Source organism: Suillus subalutaceus (genome assembly GCF_016647625.1).
Source record: "Suillus subalutaceus strain FC151 chromosome Unknown DFJ58scaffold_5, whole genome shotgun sequence".
Classification (NCBI taxonomy): domain Eukaryota; kingdom Fungi; phylum Basidiomycota; class Agaricomycetes; order Boletales; family Suillaceae; genus Suillus; species Suillus subalutaceus.
The window spans coordinates 743,874-759,681 of NW_024540254.1; the positions used below are offsets into that span (position 1 = coordinate 743,874).

The following is a 15,808-nucleotide window of genomic DNA, read 5'->3' on the forward strand; positions in this document are numbered from 1 at the left end:
AAGCTTTTTTCGTGTCCGAATTCGCGTTGGTAGCTTTTGCTCTGCAAAAAGCAACATGTTGGCATCACCACTGTATCCCACGTCCTCCTTTGCTCCTCAGCTTGCATCCGATGATCATTCCCAGTTTCGCCCTGCCAGAGACATCGAAGCCTTCAATAACTTGCTTCCGCCCCCGATCGAATTCGTAGAAGGCTCGTCTTCTGGCGCCCTCGCAGTCGCGGAAGGCAAGTATGAGCCTATCAATGCCACACCTAAGGCATCACAAAATATTGTGAGTATATTCAATAGCTCTAACACAAAGCTGCTCACCTGGTGAACACCCACCAGGTCCGTGAACACGCCCGAGCACCCCCCGCACCCTCGGCCTCGCCCTCAAAGCAACCGATGTCTCCTTCGTCAACAAAGCATGGCTCGTTATCTACCGGAGTCCTGGACTTTTCATGGCCTTGGCCCCCTGGCCACAATATCGGTAACGGCCTTCATAATACAGGGAATACTTGCTTCTTGAACAGTGCTTTGCAATGTCTCCTCCACACGCCTCCTCTGCTCAATGTTTTAATGACGCACTCAAAGTCTGACCCTTGTGAGGATAATCTTGATAACCGTCAGTTGATCTTACCTGGTAATGTAGGTCGAGTAAAGGGGGGCTTTTGCATGTCATGTTGTCTTCGCCATGTAATGCTTGACTCCCATCAGAAGAAGCATCCTTCCACGCCGTACGTCATTGTTTCGAAATTGCATGGTACGTATCGCTTCCCTTATTGAAACCTGTGTCCGATTATACTTTTCTAGTCATCGCAAAACACATGCGGAAGGGCAGGCAGGAGGATTCTCATGAGTTCCTTCGTTATGCCATTGACGCTTTACAAAAATCATGTCTAGCTGGATACCCGCAGTGAGTGTTTTGTTACTTTGCCACATATGTGGCCGTTAACAAGCATTGAGAAGAAAAATTGATCCGAAACTTGCGGAGACCACCTGGGTCCACAAGATATTCGGTGGTCGGCTACGGTCACGAGTGACATGCAAGGAGTGCCACCACAACAGTGACACATTTGATAGCATGCTGGACGTGAGCTTAGACATATATGGCTCAAACAGCGTAAAAGACGCCTTCCGGAAGTTTGTCGCTGTCGACTATCTCAAAGGGTCAGACAAATATAAGTGCGAAAAGTAGGCAATATTTATTAGTAGGCATGCTCACATCTGATATGCAACACCCTTGCAGGTGCAAGAAGCCGGTCGTTGCCGAAAAGCGGTTTACTATTCACGATGCGCCTGCAGTGTTGACTATCCACCTCAAGCGCTTCTCGCCCCTCGGTCGGAAGATTGGGCATTTTGTCCATTATGACGACCGTATCACGCTGAAACCGTTTATGAGTGAGGGTCAATTTGGCCCAACATACTCATTATACGGTGTCATTTGTCATGCAGGCGGGGGACCGAACTCAGGCCACTACTATGCCACGGTCAAAGGTGCTAATGGCATGTGGTACGAGATGAATGACGACAGCGTATCACAGCACCGTAATACCCTTGGGCCTCTGAAGAACGCATATATCTTGTTTTACATCAGGCAGAAAGGCCAATCTCTCGAGGCTGCTATTACTCGCCCCTCGATGACCCCCCGGAATGTTGTCGCTGGAATGAAGAAGAGGAAAGTTGTGGACTCTGAGGACGATGGCGGTGACGACCTTGGTGTCAAAACTGATCGGTTATTCATCGGACCTCTCCTTCCTTCTCCGATGGCTAATGATGTGGAGGTACATAAAAAGGCTAAAACGGACGATAGGGACCCTCAGGCTGAGAGCATTAAGAAGAAAATCGAAGCTGTTAACAAGGTTCACAGCCCCAGCACTGCCCTCACGAGCCTCTCGCAATACAATGATGATGACGACGATGACAGTGAATCGCCAGCTGCGTCTCCCGTCGATCTCAAGCCGCCTTCAAGCACCACTGAGTCGCTCAACGCTGCCTCACCGCCTCCCCCAGGTCCTCCTACCTCTCCTCCTCCTATTTCCAGTACATCATCCCTTAATTCCATACAATTGAACACAACCCCTTCATCAGGCATTTCGCCGAGCAACTTCTATGCGTCATCAAAGAATAACGACAAGAAGCGCAAATCGCCAGATTACGATGACGACGACGAACAGACGCCTCGGAAGCATTACGCCCGTGTACCCTTGCATACCCAATCTTCCAAACAGTCACACGGTCGTCGAAAGTCATCGTTTGGCGGTGGCGCAGTCAATCCTTACAGCCGGCTAGCAGGAAGCAACACGTTGTCCCAACATCGATCAGATAACTGGCAAAGACCTCCACAGCAGTATGGTAAGAAGAAGAAAAGGATGATCATGTAGAAAATTTGTTTTTGGCATTAATTCTAGAGTACACTCTGCAAAAGTCACATATGTTCACGATCCTGTACTAAAGGTCACGAAGCTCGCTTTACTACAGCTTTGCTTTTATATTATCAGAAGAGAACGTCACAGTCTTGGCATTACCTTCTTGTCCGTCTTCCCACCAGATAACAGTTACGGTGGTATCATCCCGATAGCTCCTGGCAATTGGAGCAGGTATACTCATCAACTTTCTCAAACTTTCGGCGTCACCTCCGCCAAATGCGTTCCGGATTAGATGTGAGCTGACGTTCTCCTCTTCAAATGACCAGGAGCCACTACTGCTATTTCGTTTCTTGTCCTTGCCTTCCACAGTTGGTGCCCCTGACGTTGTTGGTACGAGTTCTGGAAGGGCTGTTTTGGAAACCACTCCTTTGAGACCCTTTAAATGTCCGCCGACAAGGGCTACGACATCCTCTGAGCTAAGCTTATCCCACAGCCCGTCGGTTGCCAGCACCACAAAACGGGATGCAGGTGATCGTAATGGCCGTGCAACACTGCCGAAGTCAAAGTCACGATGGGTTACAACTGGGGTGGCGGTAACGTATGGCGGAGTCTTGAATGACGAAGGGGGTGGACGCAATGGTTGATCGTTGCCCACGAGGAAGGCACGGTTTAGTCTGAATGGACCAGAGTTAACAATGGTTTGTATTGATCTTGCCACGATCAAATCTAAAATCACGTACACGTCCTGCACATCGCGGGGCCATTTGTACCGGGCATCTCCGAACGCACGACTGGGTTCAAGCCCACCAAGAACACGACCTGCGCGTATAACACTACCCGCCTCATCAGGAGGATGTTCAGATTGAATCCTAAAAATCGATTTGTAAGAAGCAGTAACGGAAATTAAAACTGCATTAGCAAACCTTTTCAATTCATTTGGGTTGCGACCGGTCTGGTCTTCGCTAAGAACTTCAACGCGCCACGATCCCTGACCTTGCTCATTTTCTTCCCAGATGCCCGCAACAGCACGACTATCCCCTGAGCAAGCCACGTATAGATGCCGATGGGCGGTATCGAAGACGGCCATCAGCGCACAGCTGCCTGAAGATAGAACAGCACGTCATGATTTGAAAAAGACGGGCAGAGATTGTGCCGTACCAGATACAGCAGGAAGCATTGTCTGTAATGCCAGCGGATGTTTGCTAAGATCAGGAAGGAGGTTCTTCTTTATTGATTCAGCATCCAAGTTTGCGGCGAGAACCGAAAGGGGTGCATTGATGAGCTCCTGATCTAACTTTGTGAAAGCATTTCGTATAGCAAGGGAGATTCTCTCTGGGTTTTGAGGGTCTTCGCGAAATTTGGGCGAAGACGTGCGAAACATTAACTTTAATTTTTCAAGAAGTCCGGATTTCGGGACGTCTGGAGAGTGAATCAGGGAGGATAATTCCAGGACCACGGCGCTGATGAGGGTCTTTGAAAGAAGGCGAGATGTGTGAGGACCACCATGGCCATCCATAACGGTGAAGAACAACCAGTCACCTGGTGCAGATGGGTCAGATGGGTCACGGGCAATTATAGCGTCCGCATGTGCATCTTCCAGGGGATCATTGGCGGCGACAGATGCCGTGGCGTAGCGCCATACTGTGCTGTCAGGTCTGGAAAAACTATCAGATGACGCGTTCTCCACAAGACGATCTTTAATAGCGTTCTGTGACAACAGGGAAAATGTGCGGTTGGCCATAATTGGTATTCCGTCTGCGCCGCGAACTTTGACGGCAAGGTCAAATGTCTGCTGCTTGGTGAAAGTATAGTAAAGGTAGCTTGGGGTGCCAATAAGAACGGTGGTGGCAGCCAGTGGTTTCCAAACCCTTCGAAGCATGCCCGAGAGTCCTGGAAGCAGTTGACCGGTATGCGGTAATTCTCAACTGTAAACAATAAGCGTGATCCACGAAATGCGCAACACATGCAATGCCACCCACGTTGAAAAAGATAGAGAGACTACCGACAACGTCACTATGTAGTACTCCAGGGCTTTATTGCGGCGTGAGTGCTGCTACAGCCTGGTGAGTTGCAGAAACTGCGTAGTGGTTGTGCTAAGAAGTAGAGCGAATGTGTGAAAATCAATGAAACAAGTTTTACTTATTAAACCTTCTGCTCGACGTTGCGCTGAACAATGTCAGCCGACACTTGACCGACACTTGCTAAATTGGGTTTAACGCGCGCCTAGTCACGTGTACGTGTGTGTACCGCAACGTCGGAGATTAAAATCTATTGGTCTTCCCATGCTGCTGTCAGCGCCGGACAACACCAACCTGTACTGCTACCACGACGTGCTGCTGTGTCATAGCTATTTCTTTCAAAGGTCCTTTGTTGTTCATTACATCCAGATCATTCAATCCCATTCAAGCTTTCTATCTCTTTCTTATAACAGCTCTTTCGGATGACTAGTTCGGGCAACAATGATGCAGCCATGCAACCATCGATAGCTGTGGGAACAGAAGAACAGGAGGGAGATTTCCTGTCGACGATGAAGACATTCGATTTCGCGATCATCGATGATGATGATCCTGAGCTTGATCTTCCGTCCCAAGTAACGAATGTAAGTGAAAAGATATGTCTGATGACGCGTGCAATCAGTCCTTAAGTGTGTCCTGTTATGTCATCCCTCAAGCCACCAAACTTCATAGCCCCAAGCGATGTGCAGCCCCAAGTTTTAAGACCGTCTTCTCAACAACCCACCGTAGAAACGCTCCAGTCTCTTGGCATTAAAGTGCGAGATTTTGCGTATGAAAGTACTTTGCCACCCATCGCGCCTATTCCGCGAGTTCCGCGGCAAACTCAGCCTAGTGCGAGACCGCTGAAACGTACCAGAGGGGACTGGGAGGAAGAGGATAGAATGCCATCGCAGTCCTCACGCCCGCCATTCGGATGCGAAGCCACCAATGCTGGCATGCAAGCAAACAGCAAGCCCGAGTCTCTTGTGCGAAAAGCCACTGAGCCACTTGAATTTAGCCCTCCACCCGTTTCAAAGCGCGCGATGGGATGCGCAGACTTGAGCAGACCTGTTTTATTTGGAAACCGACTACCGTTCCGTACACCTCGTCGCGTCCTTAAAGCCCACCACACCCCGCCGAGAAGATCTTCCGCAACTCCGCTAACATCCCCCCTGTTCGGGTCGCCATCAGAAGAGCCATCTCAGGGGGCATCACAAGAGTCGGAGTTAGTGGTGACACCTGCTGGACTCGCGTCTTGGGATATCGAAGACACCAGCTCAATACCTGTTTCGCAAATGGATACAGACTTGTTGGCTTTTGTGCCAGAAGAAATATCTTATTCCCAGCTAGGGCTTTCCACGCAGTCTTCGCAACTTGCCACGTCGCTTTCTACTTCCATGCGGTCTCCTGTCACCCCTAGTCACGTTTCATCTCAGGCAGTTGATACCTTCGGGTCGTCACATCTTATTCCACAAATACCAAATTCCCGTCGGGAACCGAAGCGTGGTATGAAAGCTTCAACGACCAAAATTTCTACCCAGACGTCCCCCCGTTACCTGCTCCGTCGACGATCGCTACTGTCCGTTCACGCTCCCACACGTTCACGGTATCCCCATCCGCTCACTCCCACGAAGAAAGGAAGCCCGAAGGCTTCTCCGCAACCTCGCTGCAGACGGCTGCAGCGGCCTGTGCTGTCCAGGTGAATTTTAGATGACTGGATTCCGTTGATCATTGCACCACTTGATACGAGGATGGGTTTAACTTATTTTTATTGCTGTTGTTTCAACATACATTCGAGGAGTATATCGTCTGCAGTGATGCTCCATGTAGTTTTACATGCCCGTTAGTTGATCGACAATTTCATGTACACGTGTACTGCTATCAATCAGGACTCGCACTGTCTTCTAGTCTTCTTGCTATTTTGATTTCGTCGAGCACGCTTGAGTGGAATGCGAACGTATATATATATGGTAGCGATGTGAATGCATTGACATAAACTCGACATGTTCTCATTAGATCCTCTTTTAACTGCTTGATGCAAATCTCGAAAGCAGCCAGCCAGACAAGCGAAGGGAACAGGACGTGTACTAGTAATATTTGCGGTATTGCGCATCGTGAGTAGGGAACTAGTCCCGAAATGAAATAGAGATTGCCAAATTTGCAAGTCACCTGAGTCTGGGGAAACACATGCTGTTTATAAGTAGGTGATTACAGTTAGGGACGTCCCTTTTGAGCTTATAATAACAGATCGTGATGGATCTGATGATACCATTGCTGGATGTAGCTGTCGGCTCAACCTTGAAGATCTTTGCCGCAGCGGCTGCATGAGGGCGATCCGAGGCAATGAAGGCGTTGATCTCCGATGTCTTTGAAGCCAGAGATGGACAAGAGACAACAAGCGTGGCAAGTGCTGGGCATAGATGTCGAGTAGGACCAAGGGAATTACCGACGTTTTATTGATGCGACAAAAGCTAAATGTTCCGTGTTGAGTAAGTTGAATTAGATCCCGATTGGAGTCACAGCAAGTCACTCTCACATAGCGCCCATCAAAATGAAGTTCAAATTTACCTCCTGACGAACGAGAATGTTCCGCGAGTGGAGTGTCGAAGAATGTCATTAATGAGGGACCACTGTTATTCCGACGCACGTGCACACGACGACGTATGACTCAAACCTGAGCTTGGTTCCAAATTTCTGGTAATGGTGTGCTGTCAGGTGCCGAGCTCAGGTCGGTTGCGCCAAGCTACAGACGCTGCGCGATTGGACGTAAAGATAAGGTAAAAGCACGTAAGTTAAAAACATAAAACATTAAAAACACATGAGATCACTGGGGAGGTTGTCGTGATCGGTCCGTATGACAATGAATTGGGTAATCGGTAAATGTAAATGTAATACTAGATAAGTCTATGAACCTTGTTTTCACTAGAAAAACAGCGCACGCCTTCTTCGCGTGACTCCCTCTTCCTATATTTCTATCCCCCTTCCTTCTTCTGCTCTTCCATCATGGCAGAACCATCCTCCAATGTCACAGTATCCCTTCTCCCAGTATCCCTCTCTCTAGTACACATCCCTCGCTCTCGTCTCCCCCAGTTGTTACATCCTGTCCTCAGGCAGATCTTACAACCAAACCCCACCTTCATCAATGTCACCTGCAATGAGATTGAACTCAGTCTTTTCGCAGAATCTCACATGCTAGCAGATTTTGAACCTGTCGCCAGACGAGACAGGCAAAGGCAACGATCTCGCTCTGGCTCCGGATCTAGCTCAAAGCGTGCCCAGCCTGTATTACCTCAAGACCACCTTGAAATATCCTATGAAAAGTGGAATGTTCTCCAAATTGATTCTCATTCTGATCAACTCGGTATGTGACTCGGCTCTATAACCCCTATGCGCAAATTCATTAATTCACTAATTTTCAGACAGCTCCGGAGCCCGTGTACATGAACTGTCCGCACCGTTAGCTGCAGCTGGAATTTCTATCCTATACCAGTCCTCTTACTTGAGCGACTTTATATTTGTATGTCATAGGTTGAATTATCCAACACCTAGGCATTCTAAATCGTAATAATCAGGTAAAGGAGTCGAGACTCCAGGAGGTCATGTCTCTGTTGGGATCAACGGGATTCGACCTCTACTCTTCCGACCCGGAACTACTCACTTCCAGAGTAGTCTCCCCAATGCTCTCCCCGGTCTCTCCCGATGACTACTCTTCCATCCCCGACGTAGCCCCAGATATCACGGTAGAATCCGGTGCCATTCTGACCCGGACAAGAAACAGTCTCGACATCGTTTCTGCTGCTGCTATTACTTTGCAGCACATAAATCTCACGACCTCACCCGATGACTCACCAGCAAGCAGTCCGACTCATCATAAACCTCCATCACGTCACAAATCGCACTCCCCGACCTCGGGGGAAGTACGCGTATTAACTCCTAACCTCGCTTGTGTCGGCCTTTCGGACGACAGTGTTGACACATGGGGACTTAAGATCGTAAAGCTGGTGGCGTTCCCCGAATTGATTCCTATCAAGGAACAACCCTCACGATCACGCAAGTCACAGTCTCGCAATGCCCACCCTACCGGCGGAGTTCTGCTATCGTCGTCAAGTCGAAAACGATATTCAGATTCATCAGATTCATTTTCTTCCTCCAGTGATGATGAAGATGAAGAAGAAGGCTACTTTTCTCACTCTCCTCTCGGTAACTTGTCATCCACTTCGCTCCAGTCTTCCTCCGCTTCGCGGTCCTTTCCAGATCTATCAATTCCTATCCCTTCTCAAACGGGAACTTTCAAACGTTCTGCAAAACACATTGTTGCGCCACTTGCACCACTCTCTCCTCTTGAATCAAAGCCAGCATCACATCGTAAACCCACCTTCCATCATATAGACGCATCAGTTACCATCAAGAAGCCTGCAGATGAGACCATACGTGGCATGGTCCCATTTTTCAGCTTCACCCGTACGCAAGAAGGCACCTCATTAACGACTGATGTTTCTCTTCTGGCCGCGCTATTTCCTCCGAATGAGCGGCATATAATGATTTGTGCTGGCGAACTTGATGCTCTTGATGCACAAAGTTTGAGTACAGATTCAGACTCCGAGGACGACGAGGACACAGTTTCATCAAGTGGTGCCCTTAAATGCTTGCAAATCGATCTGCGCAGATTCGGGCTTGGTATGCCATTCTTTCACTGTCTTCCGGAAGGTCCCAGTGACACCTGTGCTTCTGTCCCACGTAGATAAACACGGCTTGGTAAACCGCTTTTCGCGAGTCTTGGAACAAAATGGCATCAACCACATGTATAGCTCAACCTATAAGACGGCTAATCTGCTGGTGCGTATATGAGTCCTTTAATTATGTGCTTCGTTGTGACGAACCCTGTCTTCGTGTAGGTTTCTAAAGCGCATGCCAATCGTGCCCGAGCCTTACTGAAGGCTTGTTAAATTACATCTCCGATTGCCATCTCCGTTACCAATCACATCTATGGCATCAACTCCACCACCAAAATGATGCAGGCAACGCCCGGTGCCGCCTACATTTCACACACATCTGTCATACCCAAGGAGTTTAGAAGTACTTTACAAAATCCATATTTCCGCAGGCCCCGCTTTGGTTTAGTGTTTATGACGAATGATACCCCCCTTTCTATATCATTATGGTATCCCATGTAGTTTTTTTTTTGGTTTTAAACCCCCATTTTGCGCGTTGTAACGTATGTCGCATTCATCGTCATTTGCTTGTTATTTCATCTCGAGCATTTACACTAACCCAATGTTCTTTTATGCATCTAACCATACACATACGTTTCAGGAATATTCTGTATCATGTAGCATCTTGTATTGTTACCGCGGCAAGTGTGCCTCATGCTCGTGTCAGGGGGGAGTGGCTTTGGAACGTAGTTGCCTTAAGGCGACCAATAATTTCAATATGATAATGCAGGCGTTTGGCAGGAGTGTGAAGAAGAGAATGTAAAAATACAAGGAAGTACTGCGGGTATATATATGTAACGTTACTGCATGTGGGGCAGGTACCAACATATGTCGGAAAGTGTGTAACGATTAACGAAAGAAGCTCGTTTCACATCAAGCGCCAAGAGCTTTAGAGCGTTCGATAACAGACAGGTACCAATCATCAAATGGGGGGAGGTCGTCTTCATCATCGGAATCCGGCGTGGGCGTCTCACACCGAGTGATGGACAGACCACGAGACATTGTTTCTGAATCCATAAACTCATTGACATCTGGGGTAGAATGCGAGTGATCGGTACAAGTCATACGCCCCTTTTCATGTAGTGTGAGAAAACACCCGGATTCGTCAAGGGACGGAGGTAAGCCGGTCAAATGACGCTCCCGCGAGTGGTCAGAGTGCGACGGAATGAAGCTGTCATCATCAGGGTCGCCTTGATGGTGCAGACCAGGAACAGAGGCGGTGGTGAGGGAAGTAGAATTGATCGGAGGTGTCGAACTGCGCTTGGGATATACCGTGAGGTACTCGTAATCTTGGTCATCGACCCTGTTGCTCCATGATATCCACGGGTCATGCGGCTCCGCCGCGATGATGACGATATGGGGAGCTCTAAAGGGACAATCAGACTCTATGATAGAGACGCCCGAGAATTTTCTGCACGCAAGTAGGATAGGCTACGAAGTTTCAATGTCAGGCCTAGAAGTTAATGTCAACAATCTGCAAGTGCGTACCTGAGCAGGATCAGTCCACACGAAGGGCTGTTCCAATTGGGATGCAGCCACTGATTCGTTGAATCTCGCGCAAACCGCGGACGCCGAGAGGGATGCTTCGAATGCCTGAAAGGTGACACAAGCATTCAGTTGATTGGTTCGAGTGAGGGATTTATAAGATAGCTCACCGCAGCTTTACGGCGATGTCGGAATATTCCGTCCACTATATCGCGGAATACAAGTCTTTCAATTGAGGAAGCTTCGACCTAATAGAGAGTAAGAGGATGAGATGAGTATCAGAGTGCCATAAACGACACCAGCCGGCTTACAGCGAGAAGAAGTTTCTCGTGACTGAACACGCGAGGAGGAGTTCTCGGCCGAATAACACCAAGGTCGCCTGACGAGGCTACGGACTGTGAATGAAATTCGTTTGAATAACAGTCAGCCGATTCATCGTGGGATGATGACAGAGGACAATAATGGTAGAACATGTGAGGGGATAAACAGGGCACGTTGAGAAAACATGGCCACTGGGGATCGACCCGGTTTTGGTGCGGCGTGTAAAAGTCGTCTGGATAAGAGACAGGGGGAGTTATAACTATATGGGGTGCAATGTCAGGATACAATGAGTCAAGCACGATGTTGCGGCCATCCAGGCGAAAGTCCAGGAGGGAATCCTGAAAGCGAGACATTGGAATGAGTAGAGAAAGAGAGGGAGAACACTCACATTCTCTCTGTCCTCTTCACAGATGAAGCAGGAACACACGAAAGGGTGAGAATCAACGGTCTCTGAGTCTTCCGAGTTTTCTTCGCGAACGGTGTGGGAGTCCACAAAAAGTTGCTCGGGAACAGATTCGATGGGTTTAGCTTCCGGGCCACCAGTCTGGAAAATATATTCTCAACAAGCTAGGACATTGTGACCAAAGTGTGTGACATACCATGACATTTGTGCGAGAAAGTGGCTGGAAGATGGTTGAGGTTTCTGGTGAAGAGAGAAAGGCAAGGCGCTCGTCTACGTCTGAAGGCGAGGCAGAGGCGCAGCTGGCGTCTGGCAATATGCTTGCATTCTGGTTTTGGATTCTAGAAGCGTTAAAATTCACATGCGGCGCCGAGACCGCTGTGAATTCCCGGTGGTCTGACACTGGTATGCAGGTTCGTGTGATAGAGGCATCCTGATGCAATGCGTTGATCAGACTAGTATATAGCTGATCATGAAGCTTCGACTTACTTTGCTTGTGCATTCAGTGTCATGGTTGACATGCTCGGAGTAGGCTGCATCCAAATATGGCTCATCGAAGCTCGCGAGCGCCTTCAGCATACGCTCCCACGCCTCATTCCATCTTCCCTCCTTGATCGCGTCGTATAGGAGTGCATCTATCATTGACTCTGGGACAGCCAGCATCGACTGTATGATGGTAAGTGCGAGAACCATAAAGCTGCTCATAAGTGTAGGTGGGTCTATCATTTTGGTGACGCGTTATAAGCACCAGGCAATATCGGTATGACGCGTGTTGGAGTATTCGTTGGGTCCGGACGCGTTTTGAAATAGAGATGAAAGGTTGCGAGGTCCATAAACTGAACAGATGATCATATTTAAGTATAGGGACACAGAACGCTTTGCTGTGGCCAAGCGGAGTTTCTTGGCCCTTTGTTGTAACTGTGGAAGTCCACAATTCTACACGCCACTCCACTCGAGCACGCCGCACCCTTTGTAAACAATTGTGGACCTTCAGTCCTGTGGGTTGATACGCATATTTGGAACTCATCGTGGCCTCACGCGTCGTAGAGGCTGCGATATGCTCTGGTCCCGGATACTTATCTTAGTGCCTGACAGTCTATTGGAATTTGGACGTTCCTACAGCAATATCAACGGTGCGTCGGAGTTGCCTTTGCTCAGCCTGCTTTGACTGTTGTACTTTTGTGCCCATTTCCCCGGCGCTAGCAGTCTGTTCAATGGCGGCCGCGAGCCAGTTCTTATTTCACAACAGGGCATTTATGATATTCCTGTAAGAACATAACATCCAGGGATTAATGTCGAATGAGAAAAACACACAGCCAGCAGTCGCACATACAAGTGGTCTTCTACTACTTGTTCGGTTCAGCTTCGATGTTTCAACCCCTGACCAGAGATAACCGATCGAGGAAATGTCAATGATATTACCACTACACACTGGAAATTTTGACAGATCATACTAGGAAACTGACAATCTGGCTGTGTTTATCCAGTATATTGCTGCAGCGACATTGACAGCGTTGGTATAGTACCCTCAATCTTTACCGTTACTAACGGGAAGATCTTCCTCATCCGGCCTGCGTGCCGTCACCTTCGTGAAATTCCTCATGGAATGATCAGCTCCGGAGAACTGGTTTGTCATCAATCAATCAATCCTCATACACGATAAGATAACAAACCTTTTGGCAAAGATCCCTAAGGTAACTGGGGATCATCCTAAGCACCGGTGACAAATTCGTGTAAAACGGCAGATAAATAGTTCGGGACTGCTGTGCGTCAAGTGCAGTGATGATCGCCTTTACTACTGCCACTGGCGCGATGGACGGTGCGAAGAATTGGAAGAAGGGGTTGGATGGCAGCTGGATGGTAGAGAATAAGGGGGTTAAGATGTATCCTGGACAAACGATAGTGGTACGAATCCCGGGCGCATCATACCTAAGAGCGAGATCAGCATGGCGCAGTATTGTATGTAATTCATATACGTACACTTTGTCAAGCTCGTAACGCAGTGACTCGTTCAAGGTCACCAGAGCCGCCTTTGATGCGCTATAATCGGCTAGAGGTTTGTGTGAGGGGAAATATTGAATAAAGAATGGTAAAGCTTACCCATCTGGACGCTGCCAACGAAGCCCATAACAGATGACATGGTCACCTAAGGTGGCATTTCATAACGTTTCACCCCGACACATGAAGAGACTTACAATATGACCAGTTTTGTTTTTGATCATTCCCGGTAAGAACGCCTTCAAAGTCCAGAAATGGGCCAGGGTATTCACACCAAATGTCCTGAAGGTTATGTTTAAGTGTCCAGTACTCAAATGAGATGAAAAATGTCATACTGGTACACATCCTCTGGTTTGAGATCGACGATGAGTTTTCCTTGCACAACGCCAGCGTTGTTGACGAGCATAGTAGGTTGACCGACCTACAATGCCAAATTGAACATATGTCCATAAAAGATACAAAACAATATACCTCCTCGATGATCTTCTTTGAAACGGCCTCGACTTCCTCCCACTTCGAAACGTCACATTGGTAATAAGTGATGTTATCTAGTAACAAAATTTGTATTTAATAGAAAAGTAAACAGGAAAGGGGTGACGCACAGTTTTCAGTCACAATTGGGTTGATATCAAGTACAACAACCGTGACGTTGCGGACAGCGAGTGTGTTTGCTAATAGTTCACCTACTCCTGAAGCGCCTATATTCGTCTTAAGTCATGGAAACGCCCAATGCGACGATAAGGGTCGTACCTCCAGTGACGACTACAATCTGTTCGCTCCAATCTAAGGGTTTAGGTTTGAAGAAAAAGTTCCCTTGATTGCGGTACAACTGTGAGATCCACTTCAAGAGCCCTGCCTATATGTTAGTATCAGAAGCGCTCGTATATTTGAGGACGCACAGAAAGCAGAAACAGCTGCGCAATATACGGATGGAACGAGTACAACTGGATCTGCGAACTCGTAACCTTGAAAGACGTAGAATATGGGTATGAAACACGTAAAGAAGGGGCCTATGGATAGTATTAATGCTTAATCACGGAGACACGAATGACAAGTGCACGAACTGAAAGCTGTCTGCGACAGAACTTTGACAACCATGTCAATATCTACGCTGTCGTAGATTGGCGCAGGGTCGTAACTGGATGGTGCGTTCATATTTAAAGCGGTTGGAATATATGATGACGATGACACCCGATCAGTGGGTGCAGGGCAGTTGAGAAACTTGATAATACGGTAAGATAGAATAAGAAGAAATAAGAGCTGCTGAACGGCACAGCCGATAGCAGGAGAGAGAAAGTTGAATGAGACTCCGTCTGATAGGCGCTGAGAGGCTACGTCGTTTCAATCTCACCGTGAGATGATTTTAAGTCATTGCTTGTTGCATAGCCTGGCATCACTGTTGTGGATCACAGCCATAGGTTGCAAAGTTTGAAACGATACACGAGTGGAGGACAGTCCGAGGTGACTAGTTTCGAGCTCGTCCGAGGACCGGCATTAAATATTGATTTGATGGAAGACGCTACAGTTTTTTTGATCTTCGGACGCGCCAGCATTGTAAGCTCTACGGTTCTCCCGTACCCCATGCAGACTCCAGAAGCTTTTGCTAGTTATTCTCATGTTTCTTCACGCGTTCTAACTTGCAAACCGTTGGAGTCGAAACATATTAACGTTTGGTATACTGATATGTTTGGTCTACTTTGCAGTCAGCTCATTGTCAATTTGAACATCTCTTCTCGTTACCTCCATCCCCGCGCTTCCAGTCATTCACCAGACAAGTGCCCGCCAGCCAAACTAGCATCGAGGGCGTATTCATCCAGGGACATAGTAAGTTCGCGCTCTCCTTCAAAGCCAGGATCCTGTCGTGTTTCTTCATCGACATTAGCTTTATTTATAACTCGCACAACAGATGGGGGTTGAAGCAAGTCGCCCTCCGGCTACTGCTCCCATCGGATCTTCAGAAAAGCCAGCGCCTAATGCCGCAAATACCACTCATGCTCCGTGCGCAACCGTGACTGCTGTGAGCGCAGCCTCCAGTGGCGAGGTCACGTCGGGTCATGTTAAAGCAACTTCCGTAAGTCGCTCGCCGCTTTGGCATGTACTTATGGCGGGTCCTAAGAATGTGCAACAGGGAGATGCGACTGCGTCTAGGAACAAGGTCGGGTATTTTGACACTTTGATTTTGAGATGACTCTCAAGGCCATCATGCAGGAAGACAAAGCTACTGCCATTGCGCCTACACCAAACAATGTTGAGCTTAATGCGTCCAGCGCGGTAGATGCCGTGAGCTTTTTTTCTACATCTTACCCTGAATTACCGCATCTTAAGTTTGATATCGATAAGACCGCAGCCACTGGCAGAGAGGTAAGGGTTTTTAGAATATCTAAAGTCTTCAAAATCTGGACATTCAATGATATCATAGACACTCGGCCTTGATTGCGCATCAGTCACCCGCCAAGAGGTTAGTTTTGCTCACGGTCGTCCCGGAACTACTTTTCACGCCACATACCTACAGACAAAATGCAACCGAGACTTTTGTGTCCCAGACCCCGT

General features: G+C 48.1%; 6 protein-coding genes across 6 annotated transcripts; 3 read left to right on the top strand and 3 right to left on the bottom strand.

Moving 5' to 3' along the window:
• Positions 1-55: 55 nt before the first annotated feature.
• On the top strand, positions 56-2,363 carry DFJ58DRAFT_651069 (cysteine proteinase; the record flags this gene model as incomplete). The annotated part of the gene is made up of 5 exons (XM_041381604.1): positions 56-271; positions 328-742; positions 793-895; positions 949-1,173; positions 1,229-2,363. The coding sequence occupies 5 exons, from the start codon at positions 56-58 to the stop codon at positions 2,361-2,363; spliced, it is 2,094 nt and encodes a 697-aa protein (XP_041250088.1).
• Positions 2,364-2,454: 91 nt separating this feature from the next.
• On the bottom strand, positions 2,455-4,546 carry DFJ58DRAFT_903684 (phosphatase 2C-like domain-containing protein; the record flags this gene model as incomplete). The annotated part of the gene is made up of 5 exons (XM_041394876.1): positions 4,328-4,546; positions 3,507-4,273; positions 3,272-3,449; positions 3,089-3,217; positions 2,455-3,022 (listed from the first exon to the last, which is right to left on the bottom strand). Exons 2-5 carry the CDS (start codon positions 4,225-4,227, stop codon positions 2,455-2,457), a joined length of 1,596 nt encoding a protein of 531 aa, XP_041250089.1. The 5' UTR covers positions 4,228-4,273; positions 4,328-4,546.
• Positions 4,547-4,788: 242 nt separating this feature from the next.
• DFJ58DRAFT_722028 (uncharacterized protein) lies at positions 4,789-6,045 on the top strand (the record flags this gene model as incomplete). The annotated part of the gene is made up of 2 exons (XM_041384850.1): positions 4,789-4,947; positions 5,020-6,045. The coding sequence occupies 2 exons, from the start codon at positions 4,789-4,791 to the stop codon at positions 6,043-6,045; spliced, it is 1,185 nt and encodes a 394-aa protein (XP_041250090.1).
• Positions 6,046-7,188: 1,143 nt separating this feature from the next.
• DFJ58DRAFT_371046 (uncharacterized protein) lies at positions 7,189-9,394 on the top strand. Its single transcript, XM_041380085.1, has 5 exons — positions 7,189-7,703; positions 7,762-7,859; positions 7,915-9,019; positions 9,084-9,178; positions 9,238-9,394. Exons 1-5 carry the CDS (start codon positions 7,346-7,348, stop codon positions 9,286-9,288), a joined length of 1,707 nt encoding a protein of 568 aa, XP_041250091.1. The 5' UTR covers positions 7,189-7,345; the 3' UTR covers positions 9,289-9,394.
• A 397-nt stretch (positions 9,395-9,791) lies between these two features.
• DFJ58DRAFT_760101 (uncharacterized protein) lies at positions 9,792-12,347 on the bottom strand. The gene is made up of 7 exons (XM_041388393.1): positions 11,750-12,347; positions 11,460-11,693; positions 11,249-11,404; positions 10,851-11,198; positions 10,710-10,787; positions 10,543-10,647; positions 9,792-10,485 (listed from the first exon to the last, which is right to left on the bottom strand). The coding sequence occupies exons 1-7, from the start codon at positions 11,984-11,986 to the stop codon at positions 9,928-9,930; spliced, it is 1,716 nt and encodes a 571-aa protein (XP_041250092.1). The 5' UTR covers positions 11,987-12,347; the 3' UTR covers positions 9,792-9,927.
• A 50-nt stretch (positions 12,348-12,397) lies between these two features.
• DFJ58DRAFT_760102 (retinal short-chain dehydrogenase reductase) lies at positions 12,398-14,600 on the bottom strand. The gene is made up of 11 exons (XM_041388394.1): positions 14,323-14,600; positions 14,158-14,268; positions 14,009-14,110; positions 13,861-13,956; positions 13,730-13,806; positions 13,594-13,679; positions 13,456-13,540; positions 13,361-13,406; positions 13,241-13,310; positions 12,934-13,189; positions 12,398-12,884 (listed from the first exon to the last, which is right to left on the bottom strand). The coding sequence occupies exons 1-11, from the start codon at positions 14,411-14,413 to the stop codon at positions 12,789-12,791; spliced, it is 1,116 nt and encodes a 371-aa protein (XP_041250093.1). The 5' UTR covers positions 14,414-14,600; the 3' UTR covers positions 12,398-12,788.
• Positions 14,601-15,808: the final 1,208 nt, after the last annotated feature.

What these genes read in the sequence shown, in the direction of transcription:
- DFJ58DRAFT_371046 (XM_041380085.1), top strand. Translation starts at nt 7,346, where the DNA reads ATGGCAGAACCATCCTCCAATGTCACAGTATCCCTTCTCCCAGTATCC. An exon ending in ACTTGAGCGACTTTATATTT is followed by an intron (nt 7,860 to 7,914) that starts GTATGTCATAGG and finishes CGTAATAATCAG; the next exon opens with GTAAAGGAGTCGAGACTCCA. An exon ending in ATAAGACGGCTAATCTGCTG is followed by an intron (nt 9,179 to 9,237) that starts GTGCGTATATGA and finishes GTCTTCGTGTAG; the next exon opens with GTTTCTAAAGCGCATGCCAA.
- DFJ58DRAFT_760101 (XM_041388393.1), bottom strand. Translation starts at nt 11,986, where the DNA reads ATGATAGACCCACCTACACTTATGAGCAGCTTTATGGTTCTCGCACTT. An exon ending in ACACTGAATGCACAAGCAAA is followed by an intron (nt 11,694 to 11,749) that starts GTAAGTCGAAGC and finishes GCATTGCATCAG; the next exon opens with GATGCCTCTATCACACGAAC. An exon ending in ACGAGAAACTTCTTCTCGCT is followed by an intron (nt 10,788 to 10,850) that starts GTAAGCCGGCTG and finishes ACTCTCTATTAG; the next exon opens with GTCGAAGCTTCCTCAATTGA.
- DFJ58DRAFT_760102 (XM_041388394.1), bottom strand. Translation starts at nt 14,413, where the DNA reads ATGAACGCACCATCCAGTTACGACCCTGCGCCAATCTACGACAGCGTA. An exon ending in CGCAGCTGTTTCTGCTTTCT is followed by an intron (nt 14,111 to 14,157) that starts GTGCGTCCTCAA and finishes ACATATAGGCAG; the next exon opens with GGCTCTTGAAGTGGATCTCA. An exon ending in TTAGGGATCTTTGCCAAAAG is followed by an intron (nt 12,885 to 12,933) that starts GTTTGTTATCTT and finishes ATGACAAACCAG; the next exon opens with TTCTCCGGAGCTGATCATTC.